This window comes from Poecilia reticulata, chromosome 22, assembly GCF_904066995.2.
Source record: "Poecilia reticulata chromosome 22, P_reticulata-male-v2, whole genome shotgun sequence".
Lineage (NCBI taxonomy): Eukaryota > Metazoa > Chordata > Actinopteri > Cyprinodontiformes > Poeciliidae > Poecilia > Poecilia reticulata.
In genome coordinates, this window is record NC_088851.1 from 28,023,090 (window position 1) to 28,046,798 (window position 23,709).

The following is a 23,709-nucleotide window of genomic DNA, read 5'->3' on the forward strand; positions in this document are numbered from 1 at the left end:
ACAATATATTGTATTACTTTGATGAAATGGAGGAGCAAATATTTAAAATGAGTAATTGTTATTTATATCCATTTATGTTATTATTTGTTATTGTCATGTTTTTTTAGAGCTGATTTGCTGATGTTGTCTTTTTGGGAAAAGAAAAATACACAATAAAAATTTTCAAAGTAAAAAAAAAAAGCAGCCAAGTTTTGATGTTTGTTTAATTTGTACGAACGGCAGCACTTTGTGAAAAAGCATAAATGATTAGAATGCAAATTGTAACAGTTTATGAATTTCATCATTGGATTATATTAAAAAAATGAAAATCTTGAAAAAATGTCATAAAATGTAGCTTGCAAATTTTGAGGAACTGTAGCAAACTTGAAAACGCTGAATTGCTCGAAGACAGCTTGAAACTTTAAACACATTTAAACTCTGCGGCATGTCGAACGTGAAGGAGTTAGCTTCAAAGAGAACTAGGTTTAGCTCAGTTTTGCAGAACTTTTGAGATTTTCAGTGCATTTCAATTGAGCAAAAGCTGAATATTGTAAAAAGTGTAACATATTAATATCATAAGTCATGGTTTGAAAAGTGGATGGGTGCCAAAAAAAAGAAAAGTTGGATATAAAATAACAGAGAAAGTGTCTAATCATCAGCACTGATGATCCAACAGGACCACTGGAAAACCTTTTATCTGATGTTAAGAAAATACATTTAAAATAAACTAGTTGTAAAAACTTAACCATATGTTCAATAATAGATTAAATGAATAGTGTTTTAAATAAGAAAATTCACTCCAAATTATATCCATGGTTTAATCAGCATAATCTCTTATGTAGGATAGTTCTATTGAAACATATATGAGACACAGCTAGTCTCTGTGGACTGAGCAGGCGTCCACAAGGGGTCATGGCTCAGTGAGAGTTTAACCTTTTGACCATTTGATAAGTAAAACAATCTGGTCCTGTGAACAGAGCAGAGCTTCCTCTGGAACAGGGTCATAAAAACATCCGTCTTCATTCAAAAGAAAATAACACGTCTTTGATCTTAAAAACAGGTTTTTACTGGAACAAAGTTAACTAGATTTAAATGAACTTAGCTAAGGACAGTCCCCTAATTTGAATAGAGAAGGGAAACACGTCCTCCCTTTAAACGTATAGGATTGTAACTTGACACATTCAATAAAGTAAAAGAAAAAAAATGAAATGAATCCATATATTTTATTCTATCTAAAACCTCAAGATGACTTGATATGAATTTATTCTGCTGAACAAGCTGCAATTTGACAATTCAAAGCATTTTATAGCATTTTATCGTGACTTGATAAGAATGAGGCTCATTAGAGGGTTTCCTGATTTTAGCACTTAGTTTGAAGCATTTGTCTATTTCTGCTGCCAACTTCTAGGCTTCTGCAGAGGGTTTTGAGTTTCCACAGATCACTCCAGCGTCTTCATAGTGGGCGCAGTTATGGTTCCCCACTCCAGCATGTGTGCAGTTCAACAGGTTGAACTCTGTGCCATTACAATGAACATCATCCAGGAGGATCCGCAGTCCCTTTCCTTCTCCAAATTCAGCATTCCTGGCTGCTTTTAGGGCGTACTTGAATCCCAGCTGTCTGCAGACCACCTCAGCATTCTTCATTGACCACAAGTCATCACACACGGTACCCCACTCCCCGTGAACATAGATCTCCACCCGTCCACGGTCTCCATGCAAGAACTCATCCCTGACCAGTCGCACCACTCCGTTGTGAAGCTCAGACAAGCTTCTGGACCTGCCTTTCCCCTTCCGACCACGGCCTTTCCTCTTTGGACTTTGGGGTGATCTGGTGGTTCTGATGGGAGCAGGGGTGGTCCGGTCTTGTTCTCTTTCACCGAGACGATCCAGGTGGTCCAGAAGCCACTCGTAGGTCCTTGTGGGTTCGGCTTCAGACGTGTTTTCGGCTGGCAATTCAAACCCAATCAAAGCTGATGAAAAATATAGTACATGCCAAAAAAACATATTAAAAAGGGAGAATTAAAAAGCTTGGTTCTATTAGTGTTGAAGGTGGACTTACTTTCCTGCGGAACAAACTGGATGAGGTCACTTCTGACTCTGACAGGAAGAGGTTCATAGTGGCACCGTCTTGGTGGAGCACGTCTGAAAAGCACCAGAAACTAAATAACGTTATGGATTCTGTCTTTTCCTCCGTCTCTTTTAGCCTCTTGTATCTGCTTACAGGCACACACTGCAGCTTACATGACCATGTTTATGTGACCGTTGGCAGTCCTATGTAAACAGACTGAAACTGATCAGACTTCCTTTTGGGGAGGGAACAGACTGCAGAGAAGAATGAAACTCTAATCTTTGCCTCTCCTGGTTCCGTCCATCAGGAGCTCAGTGGACCAGCGCCGGACGGTGAATGTAACCTTGGTTCTGATTCGTTTGGACCACATGTATGGCTTGGAACATTTGATCATTTTTCGACATCAAAGTCTGTTTTTATAACCAAATCTCATTATTTCTCAAGGTAATTTACACTGAGAGGTTCTGGTCGGGTTCTGAACTGGTAAACGGACCTGGTGGAGCACAGAGACAAAATGAATGAACATAACAAAGGTCTTTTATGTTCAGTGATTCCCACAGATATTATTCAGAGCAAACAAAATCCAGCAGAGCAATTTTCTTCTGGTACATTTTATTAGTGTATTTATGTAGAATTTTGATAATTGCCAAATATCTAAAACATTGATAGACTAATCTAATTTTCTACGCCTCGGCCTTTAGTAAAAAATCTGCAAAACTATGCAAAGCTTAAAATACAAAACAGAAAACAGAGAGAAACCCTAACACTGATTAGAACCCAGACAGTACATAACAACTCAATGTTCTTCAAATGTTTGCAAATCGCACCAATGAAGTTGCAAAATACTGGCAGCGTGTAAAACGCCTCATCATGCCTCGTTAATTCAATTCAATTCAATAATACTTTATTGATCCCAACAGGAAATGAAATGTGTTCACTAATTCATTCTTCAAATTAATGAAGAATGAATAAATTCTCTTCCTTCTCTTTAGGAAGACATCTTTCCCACAGAGATCTTTTGTAGGGAAAGATCTCTGTAGCAGTCTGTGCTGAAAAAGCCTCTGACTGAAGACACTGTGCTGCTGAAGAGCGGTCTGATGAAGACGATGGTCCAGATGGGCCAACATTTTCTTGATTTTCTTAAGAATCCTTCTATGCATCATTATCTTCAGAGTTTCCACAGTCAGAACCAGAATCAAAACCAGAACAGAACCGTGTTCACCTGGAGCTTCTTCCTCTTGACTGAGGTTTAGATTTCCAGGATTATAAACAACAGATGGAAAAATCATATGTACCCAAAGCAATCAGGTCTTGAAATGTCCAAGCTTTTTAAAATCAGTCCTCATCAGTGTATGCGTTGCCTGATGGTTACACTTGATCATCCTTTGGGGACAACAAAGAAGCCAAGCTGATTCTTTGATGACGGTTTCATTTCATCCCAACCTGTAGACCAGCAGAGAGCAACTCCAGGCCTTAAGGGCTGAAGGACCGGAGTCCTGCAACTTTTAGAGGTGTCTCTAACCCTAAACCCTGATGGCACTGAAGAGGAGATTCAGCTGTTTGACAGAAGGATGTTGGACCAGGGAGACAGGCGAGAGTTGCAGGATGCCGGAGGACGAGGAGTGTCTAGCCTGCAGGCAGAACTTCTGAAGAACCTGGTGAGGACTGTAAGGACAAGGATGGAACAGTTCTGCTTCAGCAGCTTCGGTGCTTCCTCTTCTCTAATGAGTCTCCTCCCTCTGTCCCCTGCTGAGATTCTCCCCAGCAGTTATGCATCTCACTGATTAGCCTCACCTACTTTCCATGTCACTCATCACATCTCAGTTCTGAAGCTCCTCAGTGAATTGATTAATTGCTGAACATAAAATCTTCAGCCCGAAGACCCTTATGATGCACAACAACCTTGGATCTAGCGTTCCCTCGCCCAGACACGGGTCACCGGGGCCCCACTCTGGAGCCAGGCCTGGAGGTGGGGCACGATGGCGAGCGCCTGGTGGCCAGCCTTTTACCCACGGAGCCCGGCCTGGCTCAGCCCGAAGAGGAGACGTGGGTCCCCCTTCCCATGGGCTCATCACCTGTCAGAGGGGCCAAAGGGGTCGGGTGCATTGTGCTATGGGCGGCAGCCAAGGGAGGGGACCAACCAGTCTACATGTGTTTTGTGGACTTGGAGTTGGGCTCGTTTCCGGTGAGAGTTGGACTCCGCCTCCGTCTCAGTGCCTCCAAAGGCCATGGTCTTGAGCCGGAAAAGTGCCTTCTCCAGGTCAGGGGGGTCGTCCTGCCTCAAGTGGAGGAGTTTAAGTATCTGGGGATCTTGTTCATGAATGAAGGAAGAAGGGAGCGGGAGATCGACAGGCGGATTGGGGCAGCGTCTGCCGTGAAGCGGGCGCTGTACCGGTCCGTCGTGGTGAAGAGAGAGCTGAGCCAAAAAGCGAAGCTCTCGATTTACCGGTCGATCTACGTTCCCACCCTCATCTATGGTCATGAGCTTTGGGTCATGACCGAAAGAACGAGATCACGGATACAAGCGGCCGAAATGGGTTTCCTCCTCCGCAGGCTGGCTGGGCTCTCCCTTAGAGAGAGAAGCTCGGTCATCCGGGAGGGACTCAGAGTAGAGCCGCTGCTCCTCCACGTCGAGAGGAGCCAGTTGAGGCTCGGGCATCTGGTCAGGATGCCTCCTGGACGCCTCCCTGGTGAGGAGTTCAGGTCCCACCGGGAGGAGGGGAGACCCAGGACACGCTGGAGGGTCGATGTCTCTCTATGGCCTGGGAACGCCTTGGGGTTCCTGGAGGAGCTGGAAGAGGCTGGGGAGGGAAGTCTGGGCCTCCCTTCTGAAGCTGCTGCCCCCGCGATCTGATCCCGGATAAGCGGAAGAAAATGGATGGATGGAACATAAAATCTGCAACAGTTTTTTGTTCCTGTTCTTGTAGATTTTTTTGCAAGTCTTTTCCTTTATTATATTTTATATTCTGCTCACCATTGGTCTCCACTTTAATATGATCCTTTTCAGGAAACTAAATGATTCCAATCAGAGAAAGTGCTTAAAGAACGCCACATGGTGACAGAAGACACTTTCCATCCCACTCTTGACGCAACACGAGTCGCTGATCCAGGTTTTTGTACAAAGACCAATGAGGAGCCTCATCATTTTAAAATGGAGAAATTATTTTGACAGTATTTGAAAATGTAATGACCATTTTATAGTTTATAGTTAGTTGTTGCTTTTTAAGAATGTAACTTAGTAAATTAAGAACCATATTTCCACTCTGTTGTTTTTGCACCACCCTTTTCTCCTCAGTAACAATTCGAACCTGAAGATCAACTGGGAAATTATTAAAGTCTTAGAAGACATTGCTTGACCAATATTGGATCCTGATTTCAAATTTTCCAAACATACCTAGATGCTAAGCTAAGGTGTAAAAGCTAACTTGCAACATTTTCTGGTATTCAATAGATATTAATAAGCTGAATGAAACCAGAGAGGAGGCCGTATTGTTAACAGGACTTCCATGTCTGAACTGAATTTGACTGAGCTGACATCTGAAACACTGGACAGCTTGGAACCCTAACTTCAAGCTGAAATAACAGATTACCCCCAAAAGTAAAAAATGAATCAAAGGATGTTAAGCATGTCTCAGAATAAATTCCCATGAAGGGAAGTTATTCTGCGGACGCTGCAGGAAGATTTTATTCTCCAAATGACGAGAGTAAAACATGACTCACCTTGATGGATCCACCACTTTATATATGACTCCCGAAGGAGCCGTGGCGCTCGGTGTACCTGTGGACATGAAGTACAGCTCGCCTGCAGGACCCATAAGAAGCCAGTAAATCACTAAAAGCTGTGAAAAGCAGCCTGTGGCTAAGGTTGTGTTAATCTGTTACCAGATTCATCCTCAGCGAAGGAGATGATATATGGATAGTAGTTGTTGATGAGTCCAGGAAAGGCACACGTCAGGCCCATTCCCATGCAGATTTCATTATACTTCCACTCTCCAGAGTTTGTGTTCTCTTTTAGGCTCATCAGACGCCTAAAACAAGCAAAAACCTCATAGTGAATATTAGACTGATTCCCTGCTGCATCTCAAACCTCTGCAGAAGGTTTTGAATGATACAAAAGGTTTGAATAAGCCTGGTCTACTTCCCTGATTCGTTTCTGATGTTAACTTTATACATTCAGGTGACATGAGCACCAAAACAAACTCTATCCATGTTTTTACAGCTCATTGTGACACAGACTGTTTGCCTGGTAAACTCACCCACTCATGAAGTCTCCAAATATGTACATGCCGTTCAGGTTGGGGTGTTCACAACCACGGTACACGTACCCTCCTGTCACTGACTTGCCCTTCCTATGAGGGTAGGCGTAGATGGGCAGCACGTCATCTGTGAAGAAACCTCATGTTTACCAGACTGAACAGCAACAGATTAAGAGCTGCGGACCTTGAGGTCCTCTGGCACTGGACTATCAACAGTCCCAGAGTCTGAACTCACACTGATGGCGAGGCTTCTTTATAAATTTATGGCCCCCGTTTGTGGAACGGTCTGATAACCTGATGGCTGCAGAAAATGTTGTCTTTAAGCGCCGGCTCAAGACCCGACTTTTTAACTGCATTTCCTGAATTGGATCTTTTCTGGGTAGTTTGTGCATCTTCCATGTGGGGTGATAATTGTTTTTTTGTGGTTTTGTTTTTATTGATCTACACAGCTTTTTGGGCTGCTTTTAGGTCAATTGGTGCTTTATAATTGATTGGTTGATTGATTCCATCACAATCAATTGCCACATATCGCCATTTGTCTAACAGAAACTACACCAGAAAGCAGAAGCTTTGTGAAACCCGAGTTCTTCCCATGATCCAGCAGTCTGCAGAACCTCATCACGGCCCTCGGCATGGTGTGGGTTATGTCAAACTTTCTTTTATTTCAATCAAGCAATCAATTTTATCCATAAAGCACCCTTCATGTAGGAGGCAGCTTGCTGGAAACACATGATAAAGGGTATTTCTGAAATGGGTTTGAACCATCCAGGGTCACAGTCTGCAGGTGAAGTAACTGAAGCTGGTGGGATTCTCCTTTTTGCTCCACCTCTGTAAGAGGCCTGGTGGATATTAAAAGCGACGTACCTTCATCTTTTCTTCACTTCCCTGGACTAACCAGGGAGTCGTTGCTCATATTCTTTGCTTAATAAAATAATAATCAAACTACATTTTGATTTGTTCTTGATTGACTCAGTGTTTCACCTTAGGTAAGACTTATTTATTTCCTTAACACAAGAAAGTGTCATGATTTGTTATGTGTAAGAAGAGCAGGATAACTAAAGTCCAGCGTGAGGCAGTATGCTGCAGTCAAGCTGTGACCAAAACCAGACACAGTGTGTTGGAACAGGTAGCACAGGTGAATGATGCTATTCCCAAAACTGGCATTCAAATGACTAAAGGATCCGGTGAGAAACAGCACAACAGTTAAGGTTGAAGACACATAAATGACGAGGAAACAAGACGCATCTGGATACAATCATAGGTAAGACGTGACAACAGGGACTACATCAAACAATTAAAGGGAATACATGACATATCTTATGTTCTTCCTTATCTTTTGCTAAACTTGGAGCCATTATACTATTTGTCAGCTGCTGAGAATCCTGGTAGTTAACTAGGCCTTTGCTGGTTGTTCAAGCACACATAGTCAAAAAGTGCTTAATGTTGAAAGAATGGCAGAAATGGTCCTACAAGTCCAAACGTTAGTTGAATATCAAAGTGCAAAACTTCAACATTTGCTTGGATGTTGAAGTTTTGCACTTTGATATTCAATAGATTCTCACTAAATTGGAGGCCAGATCCACACAGTCCCTATTATGAAAAGAAAGCATCTCCTTTGTGTAAATGTGCAACTTATCGAAGTAAAAGTGCCTAATAAATGTAGTGTCACGTTGGCTGGTTCAACATGATTCCTCTATTTAATAAACATCCACATCCCCACTCAAAGGACTCTGGACGCTTTCTGTCTTTAAATCTGGGCTCAACGCTCTGCTGTTCAAACAAGCATTTACACTTGGGTTGCTTTATTTTTCTGTTTGGATTTTTTTTTCTTTAAAATGTATTATTTTCATTCTTTGTAAGGTGATCTTATGTGTCCCGCAGGCACCTTTTAAATAAAATTTTCATTAGAAGTTCTTAAACTACTAAAAACAAGCATCATTGCCATGGTTACAGCTTCAGGTGGAGGCAGCCTTCAGGGTATTTATGCTAATTTACATTAAGATGTTTTTATGGGTGGCAGGTTTGAGCGTACACACGGCTTTGGACATCTGAATTTTTTTGTGTGCCACACTTTTCTAAATTTGTCTGCATGTCAGTTTTAACAATGAAAGCTGTGCAGTGTTTAGTACATGAGGCCCCTGGTCTGCAGAACCTCTCTATAGTCGTTAGAAACTGCTAAAGGATTTGCTTCTGTCTGTAGATGTTTAGCCAAGTTTCAGTTTGTTGAAAACTCTACTGAGTTTTGTTGCTATAATTGTTTCAGTCAAAACATGTTCTGGTGTCAGGCTAGACAAGCACAGCCTTGTTAAACACGTCTAATGTTTCAATAGTTGATTTTTGGGTTTTTATGATATAAAGCACTTTTAAGTGCTTCATTGCTGAAATGTGCTCTACAAATAAAGCTGACTGATTATTTAAACCTGATTGAATTATCTCTACTAGTTTCCAGTTAAAAATAGTTCCATCCATCATGGTCCAACGTCTCCACTCTGGTCATTTCTGTCCAGAGGATCTTGTTCCTCAAGTTTTGTCTTTGCTAAGCACAGTTTGGCAGCCATCTTGTATCTAGAAAGGTTTTGTCCCTTCGACCCTTCAAAGCAGCCATCCTGGTTCAGAGTTCTGACGTTTAGCCTTCACCCTGCTAAATGAGTCCTATTGAGTCTGAGGCGGAGCTCTGGGTCTTCTGGTCATTTCTTTGAGCATCATGCTCTGACGTTGGGCTGAACCAGCAGGGATGTTTTCCTCTCTACAGATGGTCTGGAGTCTCATGACTGTTAGTCAAATCAAGTTGATTGCTGTTGCACATTTAAAAACATAAACCGTAACATAATGTTTTGATATCTGTGCATCACATCAAAAAGCTGCACAGCTAAAGTAATAAAAGAACATGAAACATAGATTGTTATGTTGGTCTTTGGTTTCTAAAGTCTCATGACTGAATTTATGGTTTATTTTGCATATTTATTTCAACTATGCTTCTGGTTTGGCAGCTGAAGTATATGTTCAGAATTGCAGCTTTTAAAAAACAGAATCTCAGTTTGTCTTGAACATATTTCTACACCTATTCAGTCTTTTCAGTACAGAACATGTGAAGTGTGGAAGTCAAAGTTGAAACTCTGTCAGAACAAACCTGTCAGAGCTTTTCACACCAACATTTTCTGAGTACATTAATTTTTCCTTAACAGCTTCCAGTCATGCATAAATTGATCAGAATATTCTGGCTCATTTCTGATCTCAATCTGAACTTTGACCTGCTGATGGAGATCTCTCCAAGAACTGGAACACCAGAGGATATTAGACCAACAAACCGTTCCAACAATTATTTACATTAGGAGAGGAAATGACATCACGTTGTTTGTGACAGAGCAGTCTCTAAGAAGCAAGATTTTGTTATTAAGACAAAGCATGGTTTAACTTTTCATTTAGCATGACAAGCACAATTAATACAGCATTGTGTGTATTAACCTGGAGTTTTGTGTGTGCTTTGGTCAAAAGAAGAGTTTTGGATAATGACTTTTGTAGCTTTTTGAGTTTTTGTAGATATGTTGAAGTCTATTTTCAACATGGACTTCATACTGAGCTTGTTGAAAAAGCGCATCAACTGCTGCAAATGTTTTTTCTGTTGTTGAATGGAGAGTTAGTTTGACTCAATTTGCAGCTGCATTAAAGTTGCATTAGAGAGTTAAACATTTTTATAGCTTATCTAATCCATCCTGCCAACAGTGCAGATATATCTGAAAGCAGGGTAATGTAGCATTCTTACTTAGTGAGCTGTTGGTGCACAGCTTCTTATCATAGCAGGAGAATCCCTCTTTCGCTCTCCAGCCATAGTTACAACCTTTCTCGATGATGTCAACTTCTTCATACTTGTTCTGGCCGACATCGCCACAGAAGATCCGACTCTTCCCCTCTTTGGTTTGTGGATCTCCCCGGTCCACCGAGCACCTCCACATGTTACGGACACCGTAAGCGTACACCTCTGGGCGCGCGCCAGGCTCGTGGATGAATGGGTTGTCTGAGGGGATTCTGTACAGTGGACCTCTCTCATTGTTATCCACATCAATTCGAAGAACTTTACCCAATAGGGCAGACCTGGAACATTCGCAGAGTTACACTTTACAAACTTTAGCTTTAAGCATGGCCTCATTGCACCATTGTGTACTTGCTTGTTCTGGGCATTCCCATGCTTTCCAAATGGATCTCCTGCCATTCCACCATCTCCTGTGAAAATGTACAGGTAGCCATCATCTCCGAAGAGCAGCATCCCTCCATTATGATTGGACGCTGGCTCATCGATCTCCAGAATTACCCTTTAGAGAAACGGTTCAGTAAAAAATACTTTTATTCTGTAAACATTAAAATTCAGATGTTTTCCACTCTGGAGTGCAGGTCAGTCCATACCTACCGCTCTGACGTGTGGTCCACCAGATTCATGTCATTGGTTGACACCTTGAACTCACTTATCCTTATTCTCTCATCAAAGCCAACCTCCACTGAGTAGTACACATACAGTTTGCCATTGTATTTGTATTTGGGATGAAACGTGATTCCAAGGAAGCCCCTCTCATCTCCCTCCCACGATGACGTCAGCACCGCCTTGGTGATGTTCAGAAATGGCTTCTCCAGCTTGGATCGGTCAGGGAGGTAAGTCCACACCAACCCCACCTGCTCTGCAACAAAGAACCGATGCGTACCGTCATTGGCATGAACCATAGCCAGTGGATTCTTCAAACCATTTGCCACCTCTTCCAGACATAGTTGCAGACAACCATCAGAATCTTTCTGAACCCGGCCCAGGTTCCGGTTCAGCTTATGATTGCTGAGTAGGTGAGGATAACAATAATCAGCATCATCCAGCTCTAGAAGCTTGCAGAAACGATTCTGATCGTCTTTGGCCTGATTTAAAGGTGTGTAATCTGAAAGGAACGGGATGATTGAGCGGCACTGGTTCCAGAACTGGGAGCAGTAGTCGGGGCAGAGGCCTGGGATGGTCCGGAGCGGGGTGCTGGGATCCTCAGCATCAAACAGGTGAGCTGCAAACGGTGAACACTCCTGAGATCAAAAGATGGAGAAAACTGATTAAATGAGGGATGATTAATAAAACTTTTAAAAAAAGTATAACAATGTCACTTATGATCCGATTGGTCCGAATGTTCTTAACAGAACCCGTCAGTACCAGACTGCATTATTACTGCTGCTTCCTAGAGGTTCTGGAGTAAAATGGGAAGCAGATTCTTTAATCATCAAATGCTTTTGAAAGCATTCAAAAATATCTTGAATGTGTTGCAAACAATTCAATTTTATCACACAAACATTTCCATTGATCCTAGTTATTAAACAGTGTAAATGACCTTATTAGTATTTTTGTTTCCTTATGTAACCAAGTAGTATTTGTTTTGCAGCCGACGCTTTTATTTTGAAAGGGCTTGAAATAGCAAGGTGGAGTGACGCAAAACTGCAGGTCATTGTGCAGAGAGAAAAGGAGATAATTAAGGAGTCGTTCAGATGAAGGTGTAGACAATCAGTTAGTTGGTTGATGAGGGAACAAGGTGAGTGTTTTGATGTGTAAATAAATGTTTAGTTTTCCTGTGGAAAGTGTAGTTCTCTATTGGGTGTGATGGTTTTGTTTTGCCACTAGATGGTGCTAATATTTGGTTAACTTTCAACAATTGAGATACGTTCTATTTTATTGTATGATACAGGAATCTTAGAGTTTAATAAATGTATTGTGAAACATAATTATAGCACATAAGGCAAGGATTCATATGTTAATAAGGAAAAGGTTAGAACAACACTGTTTGAGCAACTAATGGTATTTTATTTGTATATTTTGTTGCTCTTATGGTGTGTTCACATACAAAGGCTGTTGAATAAAGAATTGTGAACCATCAGTTCGAGAGACCATCTTTTCAACCGGGACGCTACAATCAGTGCATTAGGTTCACTTAATTATTCAAATTATGTTAAGTTTTTGATCCACACAAACCCAGCAGAGCATCAAGTAGTTGATTTATACCATTTACTCCTACTAACCAACAGGGGGCGACAGTGGAGAGAAAACATGCCCCTCTAGCAGGAAGAAACCTAAAGCAGAACCAGAACCTAGAAGAGTACAAATGACCAAAACAGATCAGGAAGCACAAAAAGAGACAGAATTGGACCATGTTGATAAACAGTACAAACGATCTGATTATTAAAGGTTTTTACATACGTGCTATTGCATTCTCAAATAATAATCTGGGTTTAACAGGGAGACGATGAAGAAAAGCTAAAATAGGAGAAATATAATCTTGTTTTTAACTTTCATCAGAACTCCGGCTGCAACATTATGGATCAGTGAAAGCTTTTGAATGCAGTTTGTCGACTTCTTGGTAGTAAATAATTACAGAAGTCCAGGCTTGAAGGAACAAATGGATGGATAAGTTTTCCAGGATGACACCTGGACAGAGTATTCCTATTTTGGCAATATTCGGTAGTTGGAAGTTGTTTAATACTGAACTTAAATGATATATGCTGGTCAGAAATAACTGAGGTTCTTTACTTTATTATTGGAGGCAAATTTAAGGCCACACAGATTAGGTCATTGACTATGCAGGTTTTTTTTCATAATTTCTTGTCATGATTTGCAGTTGGGTGAGGCAGAACCAGCGGACCCAGGTCTTACAGAATAAAATGTTGATTTTAATGTAGATTCCAGAAATACAAAGTCCAATAATCCCAGCAGAACATAGAGAGCAGAAGGCAAAGGCTCATCAACTGGTAGCAAACAGGCAACACAACAGACATAAACCAGGACGTATGACAAGGACCCAACAGAGACAGAAACACAGGTGAGGTTAAATACCCAGGGGGTAATCAAGGAACGAGACGCAGCTGGGAACAACCAAGACAGGACAACAAGACTCAACTGACAGAAACTTAAACACACAGAAAAACTCTAATCCTTACATTTCTGGTCCAAAACAAAACAATGTTGTCTTGTCAAAATGTAAATCTAGAAATCCTAGTCATTCAAGTTTGTAGTTTATATAATTTTATTTTCTCTTTTGAACACAGTTTGTAAAATAAAGTTTCAGTGACATTCTCATGCATTAAGATGAAGCCCCATGTACGCAGTGTGATTCTGCTGACCTTTGTCCTGGACGCTTACCTGGCAGAGCAGCTCCAACATGAAGCCTGCACAGGTCTTGTGGCCCCTCTCAGTGACGTTTTCCATGATCCGGTAATATCTGGCCATCAGTTCCTGGTCCTTCTGGCGATCGCAACAGCCAAACTCCCGGTACATGATGCAGAACTCCAGATCTCTGTCTGGACGGAAGGGGGGCTTAAAGTCCAAACACTGGGGGTGAAGTGCTGCAGGTGTCACACACAGGAACAACATACACACAACGGCCTGTAGCCGGAGCCCCAGTCGGCCCGGAGTTCCAGCAGAACTCTGCAGCATGATGGTGAGCGGAGGGAAGACTGAGGTGGGGAGAGCAGCTCTGGTTTCCTGTCAGGTTGGACTTTGCTCTGAACTCGGCGACCAGGTGACGCACAGAGCTGCACATGGCAGGGATCCCGCTCAACCTGTACAAGATATGGACTGTTTGTCAGGTTGGCACAAAGCGTTCAGCTTTGGAAACATCACAGGCTCCATTTTTCCAGCAGGAAACAACAAGGAAACCTGATGCTTAAAAACTCAGCAAAGAATACCGCAGGAAGAACTTTGCTAACAGTAAGAAATGAATTAAAAAGTAAAAACACAGTGTATATGCAACATGGAAAACTTGTGATACTCTGGTTTGTTTTCTGGAACTTTTGGAGGAGAGCAAGTCAATGCTGTTTGATAACCAGGATAGAAAGAATGTCTGCATAAATGAAGTAAACACATGTAGGGTTTGAGTTATGTAAGGGAACTGGACAAATCTCTAACTGGTGTAGTGGGAAAAAAAACTATTACCAAGCAAAAGATGCAACTCTTCATCTTCATCACAAGCTACAGAAAAGACAGTTAATTTATAATTATGTAAGCAAAAGGTGGCATACACAGCTATTTTCTTACTTTGTGTTTTACTGTAGTAGTCCTGTGGTCAGACGGGGACCATGGGGGCTGTGGGGGCCGTGGGGGCCGTGGGGGTCGGGTTTTGCGGGTTCAGGGCCGTGCGAGGAGGTGAGGAGAAAAGGCCTCTGGCTTCAGGCCTCTGCTCTTCTTAGCCACGCTGACTTGGACATTTGCACTTTGTACACATATGAATTGTATCCTCTTCTGCTGGACTGCTGTTTGAGGGCCAAGACCTAGTGGACGATTCTTACAGCTTCTACAGAGGTCAGTGAGGTTGGACTGATTTTTCCTGTTGTCACATGAGGACGGATTGCAGCTCACAGGATCTGATCTCTGAGGAAACACCTGGCTGAAGGACGAGACCCAGGCCTGATCTCTGAGGGCAGAAAAGACCACCGGATTCTGGCCGACGTGATACGGAGGTTTGAAAACAATGACATGCTGCATCTCTCCGTCCCTCCCTCGCTCTGTCAAGGGGGGACAAACACTTTGTCCAGATTTTTCTGCACAGCGGGACTGAATGCTGCCCTGAACAGTTTCTGATGGGGCAAATGGAGCATCACATGTAAAGTCATCCTGAGACTCAGAGGCTCCTGCTTGTCCATGATTGGTCCTGGGTTCTACGTCTCTGGTCATGTGACCTGGGCCCCGGGGCCCCTGGTCATGTGACCTGGGCCCCGGGGCCTCTGGTCATGTGACCTGGGCTCCGGGGCCTCTGGTCATGTGACCTGGGCCCCGGGGCCCCTGGTCATGTGACCTGGGCCCCGGGGCCTCTGGTCATGTGACCTGGGCTCCGGGGCCCCTGGGATTCCACTCAGTCTACAGGTTGGAGACAAAATGGCTGCCAACAAAACTTGGTAGTTTTTAATGGTTTTTCTTGAGTTCTCGAATTGTGTGATGCCACTTTTTCTCACCTTAGCTTATTTACAGCACATTTATGGTCTACTGCCTTTGCACTCTGACCTCTGCTATCTGACCCCCAGGATGAGTTTAACGGTACAAGGTAAGGCCCGATGCAGCAGGTGTTAGGACTCTGCAGTTTATAGAAATAGTTTGTTTGCCTGAATAATCACTCTGTTTGTCCCACATCTGGCTAATGTGTTTCTCTCCTCCAGCATGACAAGAATTGCAAAAGGATAAAAGTACAGTAAAAACTGTTAATTTCCTGATTTACACAAGCACAACTGACCACGCATCAACTACAAAGGAGGATAGTCTAAATTCTATTTGGCTCAAATTACTGCAGCTATAAACATCACAAAGCTACCATATCAACATTCATATTTAAAGTAATCATTTAGGTTTATTTGGACTCCATTTTAAATCTTAGGAAAATTTATTCTACGGAACATTACTGAACCAAATTATGGGTTTATTGTACATACAGTGATCCCTCGCTGTAACGCGGTTCACCTTTCGCGGTCTCGCTGCTTCACGGATTTTTTTGTGCAGTTTTTTTCACAGTGCATTGTGTTCTGCGTCCTGATTGGCTAAACAGTCTCTGCGGTTCTTCTCTACCTGTGTGCCAATAATGTTACGATATTTAAATATAAGTACAGATTGGCCATTCAGGAGATGAAAGCTGAAAACTGAATGCCTGCTGGAAAAAAGAGTCAATGTAAGCCCTCTCGTCTGTGTGGTGATTTTGGAGAGGAGTTTATCTGAATGTCGATTCCAACAAAAGGCGATTGAGGTTGAGGACACGACATATGGATAAACACAATAAACCCTTCAAAAGAGGGTAATTAAGTAAAAAAATATTTTATATAAGGGTTGTTCAAAGGTTAAAATTGTTGAACTTTTGGGATTTAAAACCATGATGAGAATAAACTAAGTCAGTTAAATATGTAATGATAAGGATTAAAATTGGTCTAAATTGGGATTTTAAAATGACCAATAATGGAACTACTTAAAGGGGGTAAAAAAAATTGACAGAATAAAATAATAATAATAATCTAGTTCTATGTGTAATTGTTGATCCAAGGTAGTAATGTCTAAACATTTCTCATAATCATAATTTACAGTTTTTGGTTTGAGACAAAAAAGGGTTTTCTTTTACAAAGTCAAGGTATCGTGATTTTAGTAATTACATGTTTATAAGAGCAATTTTCTGTTGTCCTTCCATGCAAGCGGGCAGCTTTCAAATGGAAATAAAACACTTTTAATATAAGTTGCTACTTAGACATGATCACAAAACTGGCAAAACGTGTACAAAAATACCAGACAAAGTGAATCACAGCACCGTCATTGGCCGCGGTGTAGCTACCAGTAGCAGGAGAGGAGTTGTGCCAAAAGCTAACAGAAGCTAACAGAAGCTACAAACACTGAATAGAAGAAGAGCTGCCATCGATACAGTTGCAGTCAAGCATGTTTTAATGTTACAAGACATTTTTACCAAGTTGCTCAAAGTCTAAACTGGTATTGTTGTTCATTTAAGGTGTAAAGTTTACCTTCGACCAAACGCCCCCCAAAGGCATCCCAGCGCCCCCCTTTTGTAAAAATGTCCGCCAGCGGAAAAAATGTCTGAGATATGAGGCAATGATCTTCAGCTTCAAGGAGCAACTTTAAAAAAAAAAGAACGCTATGTTTACTAATCAGATGATGGCCAATCTTAAAGAATCTCCCTTGCTCTCCTCATCACCTGTGGATGTTGCTGCTCCCTGCCTGAGGTCCTTGGCTGTTCAGTGCATCACTTCCAACATAGAGAAGAGCAGTGGTACCGACAGAACCCACCTGCCTATCAGATGGTTTCCCAGAACCGAAAGTCGACCGTGGAGCTGCAGCTTTCCAGAGTTTAAGGGCAGTACTAGTATCTAGTTTAAAAAATAATATTTTTCCTTTACTTTAGTATTCATTATGTAATCAATTAATTTTGCTATTGTTGTTGTTTGTGTTGCAGAATAAAGTCCAGTCCTTTCTGGGTGTGACAGGATTTGAGACTGTGGGCGCCTTCCACGATTGGTGGACTGATTTGACGCTGAAACGCCACTGAGGCCTCGCGGGCCTGTTGGGTTTCCTATAGAGCTGCAGCGCCTCTGCATCTGGACACACGCACAAACTGATTTGATGTTGATCGGTCTTTGATCGGTCTTGCTATAACAAAGACTGATCTGATTACATTTTTAATCTCATTACAATTCAGTCTTACTGCATTTTTATGCTTATTTACTCATTTTATTGTATTAGTTTCATTACATTTTAATTATACTGAATTTTATACTCAATACTAATTTTAGTTTATTAATATTATATTTTTATTGTACTGCCTATAATGCAATTTTATCATTGTATTCATTTTATATTCTGTTACCCTTAAATACTCATTTACTCCAAGATTATCTTAACATTTGATTTAATTTCTTAACATTGCATCCTTTCTATAGTTTATTAACTTTTAAATATTGTCTTGACATTTTCTTCATTTTATTAGCTTTTTAAATATTACTAACACTGTTATTCATTTTACATTTAAATGTTCTTTTATAGTTCATTAACAAATTGATAATTTACCATATCTATAAGATGACTAGGAATTAGGGCCTATTCCTCCTTCACCCCATGTTGACATAGTTAAAAAAGTGATTGAGGTTCCAGTGAGTTCTTGATAGAACGGGTTCTTTGTTGGAGATGAGGAGGCTGCATGCGATCGAGGGCGGACAGGTAAGTACAGGCGAGGAGGAGCGAGCTGACTGGCATCAAGGTGTTGGCAGTCAGCTCCTCCAGGCTGATCAGCTGATAGATCACAGGTGCACTGGCTGAGTCAGCAGGAACGCTCTCCACAGGTGCAGCCTCCAGTCGCCCTCTCGTGGCTGAAAAGGGGAAGCAGCAGGCAGACAGAACCCCTCCAAAGAAACAAAAAGCCCTGGTTCCCAACATGCTGGAGTAGTTATTTTATTTAAAAGTTTAAGACCATAGCTCAAAAAACCTGAAAACCCCCCAAAACAGAAATCAAAGTGTCAAAAAAAGGACTCAGTAATGAGTAGCTCCACCATCTTGTTGATGACTTCAAACAATGGTTTAGGCTTGATGCCAGTGTGTCCAGGAGGCCAGTGGAAACATTGAAAAGATGCTTCACGAAGGGCGTCCACTGTCTGGAACTGATGTCCATTTTTGTAAACTTCCCTTGCCATCCATCCCCAAATGTTCTCAATTGGGTTTAGATCCGGGGAACATGCAGGATGGTCCAAAAGAGTGATGTTATTCTCTTGGAAGAACTCCTTTGACAGGCGGGCATTGTGAACTGCAGCATTGTCCTGGTGAAAAACCCAATCATTACCACACAGACGAGGGCCCTCAGTCATGAGGGATGCCCGCTGCAACATCTCCACATAGCCAGCTGCTGTTTGACGCCCTGCACAACCTGAAGCTGTTCCATTGAAGGAAAACGCACCCCAGATCATGATGCCCCCACCACTGTGCCGTGTAGAAAACATCTCAGGTGGAATCTCCTTGTCATGCCAGTAACGTTGGAAGCCATCAGGACCATCAAGGTTAAATTTTTTTCTCATCAGAGAAGACAACTTTCTTCCACCTTTCAATGTCCCATGTTTGGTGCACCCTTGCAAAGTCCAAACAGAAAATTTTGTGGCGTTGTAGAAGACGTGTCCTTTGAAGACGTTTTTTGTTTCTGAAGCCCTTCTCTCTCTCTCTTGCAGATGCCGTCTGATGGTTGTTGGGCTGCGGTCAGCACCAGTAATGGCCTTAATTTGGGTAGAGGATCATCCCGTGTTTTGACGGACAGCCAATCGGATCCTGCGGCTCAGAGCTGGTGACATTTTTTGGGGGTCTACCACTTGACTTTTTTGTTCCAAAACCCTCAGGATCATTTAAAAATGCAAAATGACTGTCTTACTGCGTCTAACCTCAGCAGCGATGGCACGTTGGGAGAGGCTTTGCTTATGCAGCTCAACAATCCTACACTGTAAAAAAAACTGTAAAAAAACGGGTAAATGTACTGTAGAATTTGAAGGAATTTCTCCGTTTTTACATTTTACAGGAACTTTTCCGTATTTTCAATTTGGCGCATTGCATCATGGGAACAAGAACCTGCACGAAGCGCAAAATGTTGTTCTGCCGCCATTCAAAGCTCTTTCTCCTCCGACGCTGAATGTGTATCCTGGACCCAAGTTCGACTTAGAAGTTGGAGTAATCGTTTTTTTGGCACCTCTGGGGTAATGTAAAGTAAATCAATAAATTTTTTAAATAAAAAAATAATACATAGCATTATTAGTGTAGATAATATTTCAGACTAGCGAACTTCTTCTAACTTCTTTTGAACGATATAATTTAGCATTAGTTTTGCTAAAAATGTTTTTACTCAATTTTTAAATGCCGTTTTTGGTACTAAGACGAAGTTATTTGCTAAATAACGGTGACAGCTTTTCTCTTTTTTTTCACACGGCGCCCATTTTTGCATTTATTTCTTGAGGAACTTGCTAGCTTGATTTTTTTCGACCATCTTAATAAGACCCCCAAAATATTGATATATATATGACTGTTATCATCTCCTGTGAGTTTTCTTGATTTGGCCTTTGGTGTTATGCGTCTTTTTCTTCTTTTTAATAAATCCAAACTGCTGATAAAGGGGCCGTAAAGTTAGCAGTTCATGGCGTCATGCTGCTTGTGCTTATTCTTAAATGTCGGGCTGTCGTTATTTTAATTGTTAAGCACAATTTGATAACCTGGGTGTGAGGCGCTGGTGTTTTTTTGTACTTTGACAGGACAGTTTTTACGTCAAGACTCTAGCCTTGCTTTCTTCCGGTTCGTTTTTTGTTTGAACAGGGTTGTATCGTTGGTTTGCATTTAATTAGAAATTTTGTCTTACAAGCTTATGCAAAAAATCAACTACAGTTGGGACAAATTGCATCTATTGTTGTTAAAAGTGAAACAGATGTTTTACTTTTGCTCAGAGAAAAATCTGCGAAATGGGTGCCTGAGCTTGGAGTCTATGAAATGGAAGGGAAAAAAGGGCAATCTGGCCTGCATAAACCTTAAGACACTCAGTGATTCTTTTCCTATTTGTTTTTACAACAGAGGTGTCAGATTACTCCACCCACTTAAGCATATGCCAAAATAGAGCATGTGAAGGAGAGTATTCAGAAAGCTTTGCCATCACCCAGGAGTGATCTGGTTGAGTCAGTTATCTCTACACTTGAGATGATTGGTGTAAACTGTGCTGAAGACCTTGGTTTCGTCAGGACAGAGGATCTTGAAGGAATTCTAAAACCTATCCAGTGTAGAAGCTGATCCAAGCTTTCAGCACTGGTAAGTTAGTCTACTCTACTTTCAAATGAAAACTCTGTATAATTTTCTCATAATGAGTATTGTTTTTCATGTCTGTATAATCTTTACACACACAGATATATATATCATTTAGGTTTAATCTTGTGTTCATATTGATATAATTAACATGTTTTTTGTTTGTTTTTGTTCTATTGATTGTATTTAGAATTGCAAGCTGACTCTGCCCCAAGTACTGAACCTTTGCAGCTGAATAGCCACCAGCTGCAACTATCACCTGTGACTCCTGGTTCCTGTGAGGAATATTCTGTGCCATGGCACAAAATGCCACCCCAACTTATGGTTGCTGTTGAAGAAAAGAAAAGACCAAAACCTAAAGACAGAAGGGAACTTGTTCGCATTCATTGATGATGTTCTCGGTAAGGACCAAATAAGGCCTGGAAGAACTAAGTTGAGGAACATTGCACAGCAGATTGTAGAGCAATATCCCTGCTCTTTCCAAGACAGAGAGGTCAATGGAATTAAAGTTATTGGAACAGGATATGATGCTCTGTTTATACCGCTTGAAAACAGAGTTGAAAATGTTATGAGACCATTGAGCTTTGTTTCAAGAAAGGGACCAGGCGAAGATGATGTGATGGCATCACAGAAAAAGTGTTTGTCTTCAAATTGCTATGGTTGTGTGCAGTGGCAGCCAACTGCTGAGAATGTGAGAAATCTAGAATTCACACAGAAACAACTGAAAACTGCCTTCCAAACAAATAATTTTCCAGAGTCTGATGTTCGAAGAATGATGGCTGAAACCTACAGCATTCAGCGAGCAGCAATCAACAAAGGAAACTCCATCATCAAGTTACTAGAAGACTGGCCTTTTCTCTCTGAAGCAATCCACCTGTTTGATCACACAACCACCCTTCTTGGCTTCCCAGTTCAAACCAGACTGGCAGAGGAATTGTCAAAAAAAGAAAATACAATAAAAGACTTCCTTGGGTCCAGAGGGGTGGATATTCCAGGAAGCGATGTTGTCCAGCTGATTAGTGGAATTGCAAAATTCTTCAATGAGAAACCAGCCCAACTATTTTGTCAAAATGAAGTAAATTTACAATGTAAGCATTTAATTTTGTCAAAAAATATTAACAATTATTTTTAGTAAAAATTTGTTGTTTAGTTCCGTGCATTTCTCTATTTTGTGTATATTTTCTTTTCTCTCCTTAGCTGCTGCACCCAGACAGTCCTGATCATGACCTGCCAAGCACCCCATGCATCTTTGTAATGGGTGTGTATTATTTTTGCTTTCCTCAGTCTGTTAACACTTTTGATTGAAAATTCTAAATGTATTGTTTTCTAGAATAACCTTCAAATAATGTTTAAAGTTTGTTAATATACATTTGGATGCAATATCATACACATTGTCGGAACTGAATACCAGGGGTCCCCAAAGTGGGTCCTCGAGGGCCGGCATCCTGCATGTTTTATTCTCTCCCTGGTGGTTGTAACAACCTTTTCAACAAGTCGATGTTCCTCTTAGGCCTCTAATGAGCCATCATCTGATCCACGTGTGTTAAACCAGGGAGAGAACTAAACCATGCAGGATGCCGGCCCTCGAGGACCGACTTTGGGCACCACTGGATTATACAGTATTTTGAATAAATATAAGGACAGAGAAAAAGATGTTGACAGATATGTAAAAAAAAGTCATACAAAAAATAATAATAAAACATTTTCTATATAATTACTGTACATATTTAGAACATATTATGGACATGTTATGGTCACCTGTGGTGGATCTTAAACTCTTGTATTAATCATTTGTTTCTTTAGGTGAACAGCTTTTTAAAGTTGCTGTTGACCAAATGATTGTGAATGACCACATCAAGTCACCCATCGCTGCCCTAAGCTACACCTTCTCCATGTTTTATGTCTTGAACATAAAATATCCAAAAGACATGTCCCTGACACTGGAATATATACAAAGGTTAGTATATTTTTGTGGATATTTTGAATTATTTGGCCTGAGCAATAATAATTCTGATTCATTCTGTGCTTTTGAACCACAGTTCAGAAGCATTGTCTTATTTTCATTGTTTTTCAGTCAATCTTTTTTTCCCTTTTTTTACACTTTTATCAAGTAACTTCAGTGATTGTTATGGGTTTGCCTCCATTAAAAGAAGTGTGCCAACAATTTTGTTGTTGTTTCAGTGATTGTTCATTTAAATTATTCATAGTTAAGGATTGTCAAGGAGTTATTTGCAACTGTTGAGACAGTCCAGCTGCATGACACAGGTGATCAGCTGCAATAATGTAATTTGGACGCATCTGTCTGTATGTTAAACTCAAGTATCCCCTTTTCTTTTTCAGAGTCTTTCTGGGCTTAAACCCCAAACGAGGGTCGAAGGCTGAGATGAAGGGGAAGAAGCATCATCACATTCCACCCCGACTGCTCAAGTTTGTAAATGAACTGTATGACTTTGACAGTCCATGGAAAATTTGATTCTTGTAAAAGGTGATGCTTCATAATGTTCTCTGTTCTGTTGACAGCAGTTCAGAAAATAGTAGTTGGATGTTGGTCCTTGTTTACACCTGTGATTTTAATCTTGTAATGCAAATTGCAAGATTTAAATTGTATTTTTTATGTTAGTATTGGATTGTGTTAATTAAATTAAACTTAACAAAATTATTAAATTAACTTGAAACTCTGGACTCAAGAATGAACTTTACATTGACCTTAAGAACTTTAAAAATATGTTTGACTGAATATATAATCGAAAATGCTATTTAATTATATTGTAATGATGTGTTGATATGGTATTGAAAAACCTTGAACTGCAAAATACAATTTGCAAATTGATTGTTTATGGTTTTATTTTTAACCCATCTGCATGAGCTATTTTAACACTAATTTTATGGTCTAATGTCCTTTTGAATAAGTTTAGTTTTGCTTAAATTTATGCTTATTTAAAATGTAATGCTTTATATTTACTACTTAGTCGATGGCTAACAGACTCGAATGGTTTGGATGTCAAAATTAAAAGTTTTTAAGTAAGAGAAATGCTTGTGCATATACTGCAGATTTACTGTAAAAATACGGAAAATTTCCATTATGGATTAACAGAAGTGCTGGT

At 40.9% G+C, this 23,709-nt stretch overlaps 1 protein-coding gene and 1 pseudogene across 3 annotated transcripts; one reads left to right on the forward strand and one right to left on the reverse strand.

Annotated features, from left to right (window-relative positions):
* Positions 1-1,183: 1,183 nt before the first annotated feature.
* Positions 1,184-13,805, reverse strand: hhipl1 (HHIP-like 1). Of its 2 annotated transcripts, none has more exons than XM_081603521.1 (9): positions 13,454-13,805; positions 10,709-11,355; positions 10,470-10,613; positions 10,067-10,395; positions 6,304-6,430; positions 5,930-6,075; positions 5,768-5,849; positions 2,039-2,121; positions 1,184-1,925 (listed from the first exon to the last, which is right to left on the reverse strand). In XM_081603521.1, exons 1-9 carry the CDS (start codon positions 13,745-13,747, stop codon positions 1,384-1,386), a joined length of 2,394 nt encoding a protein of 797 aa, XP_081459647.1. In that variant the 5' UTR covers positions 13,748-13,805; the 3' UTR covers positions 1,184-1,383. The 2 variants fall into 2 exon arrangements, with proteins under 2 accessions (XP_081459647.1, XP_081459646.1); XM_081603520.1 differs by having other exon boundaries at positions 1,184-1,949; positions 13,454-13,804.
* Positions 13,806-14,388: 583 nt separating this feature from the next.
* LOC145550070 (uncharacterized) lies at positions 14,389-23,436 on the forward strand (annotated as a pseudogene). Its single transcript, XR_014085916.1, has 5 exons — positions 14,389-14,455; positions 20,409-20,588; positions 20,796-21,693; positions 22,409-22,562; positions 22,946-23,436. The product of XR_014085916.1 is annotated as an uncharacterized LOC145550070 (transcript).
* The last annotated feature ends 273 nt before the right edge of the window (positions 23,437-23,709 follow it).

Coding starts and splice junctions, on each gene's coding strand:
- hhipl1 (XM_081603520.1), bottom strand. CDS start 13,747: ATGCTGCAGAGTTCTGCTGGAACTCCGGGCCGACTGGGGCTCCGGCTA. Junction 10,614..10,708: donor GTGGACCACACGTCAGAGCG/GTAGGTATGGAC, acceptor GTTTCTCTAAAG/GGTAATTCTGGAGATCGATG. Junction 6,076..6,303: donor TTTGGAGACTTCATGAGTGG/GTGAGTTTACCA, acceptor TGCTTGTTTTAG/GCGTCTGATGAGCCTAAAAG.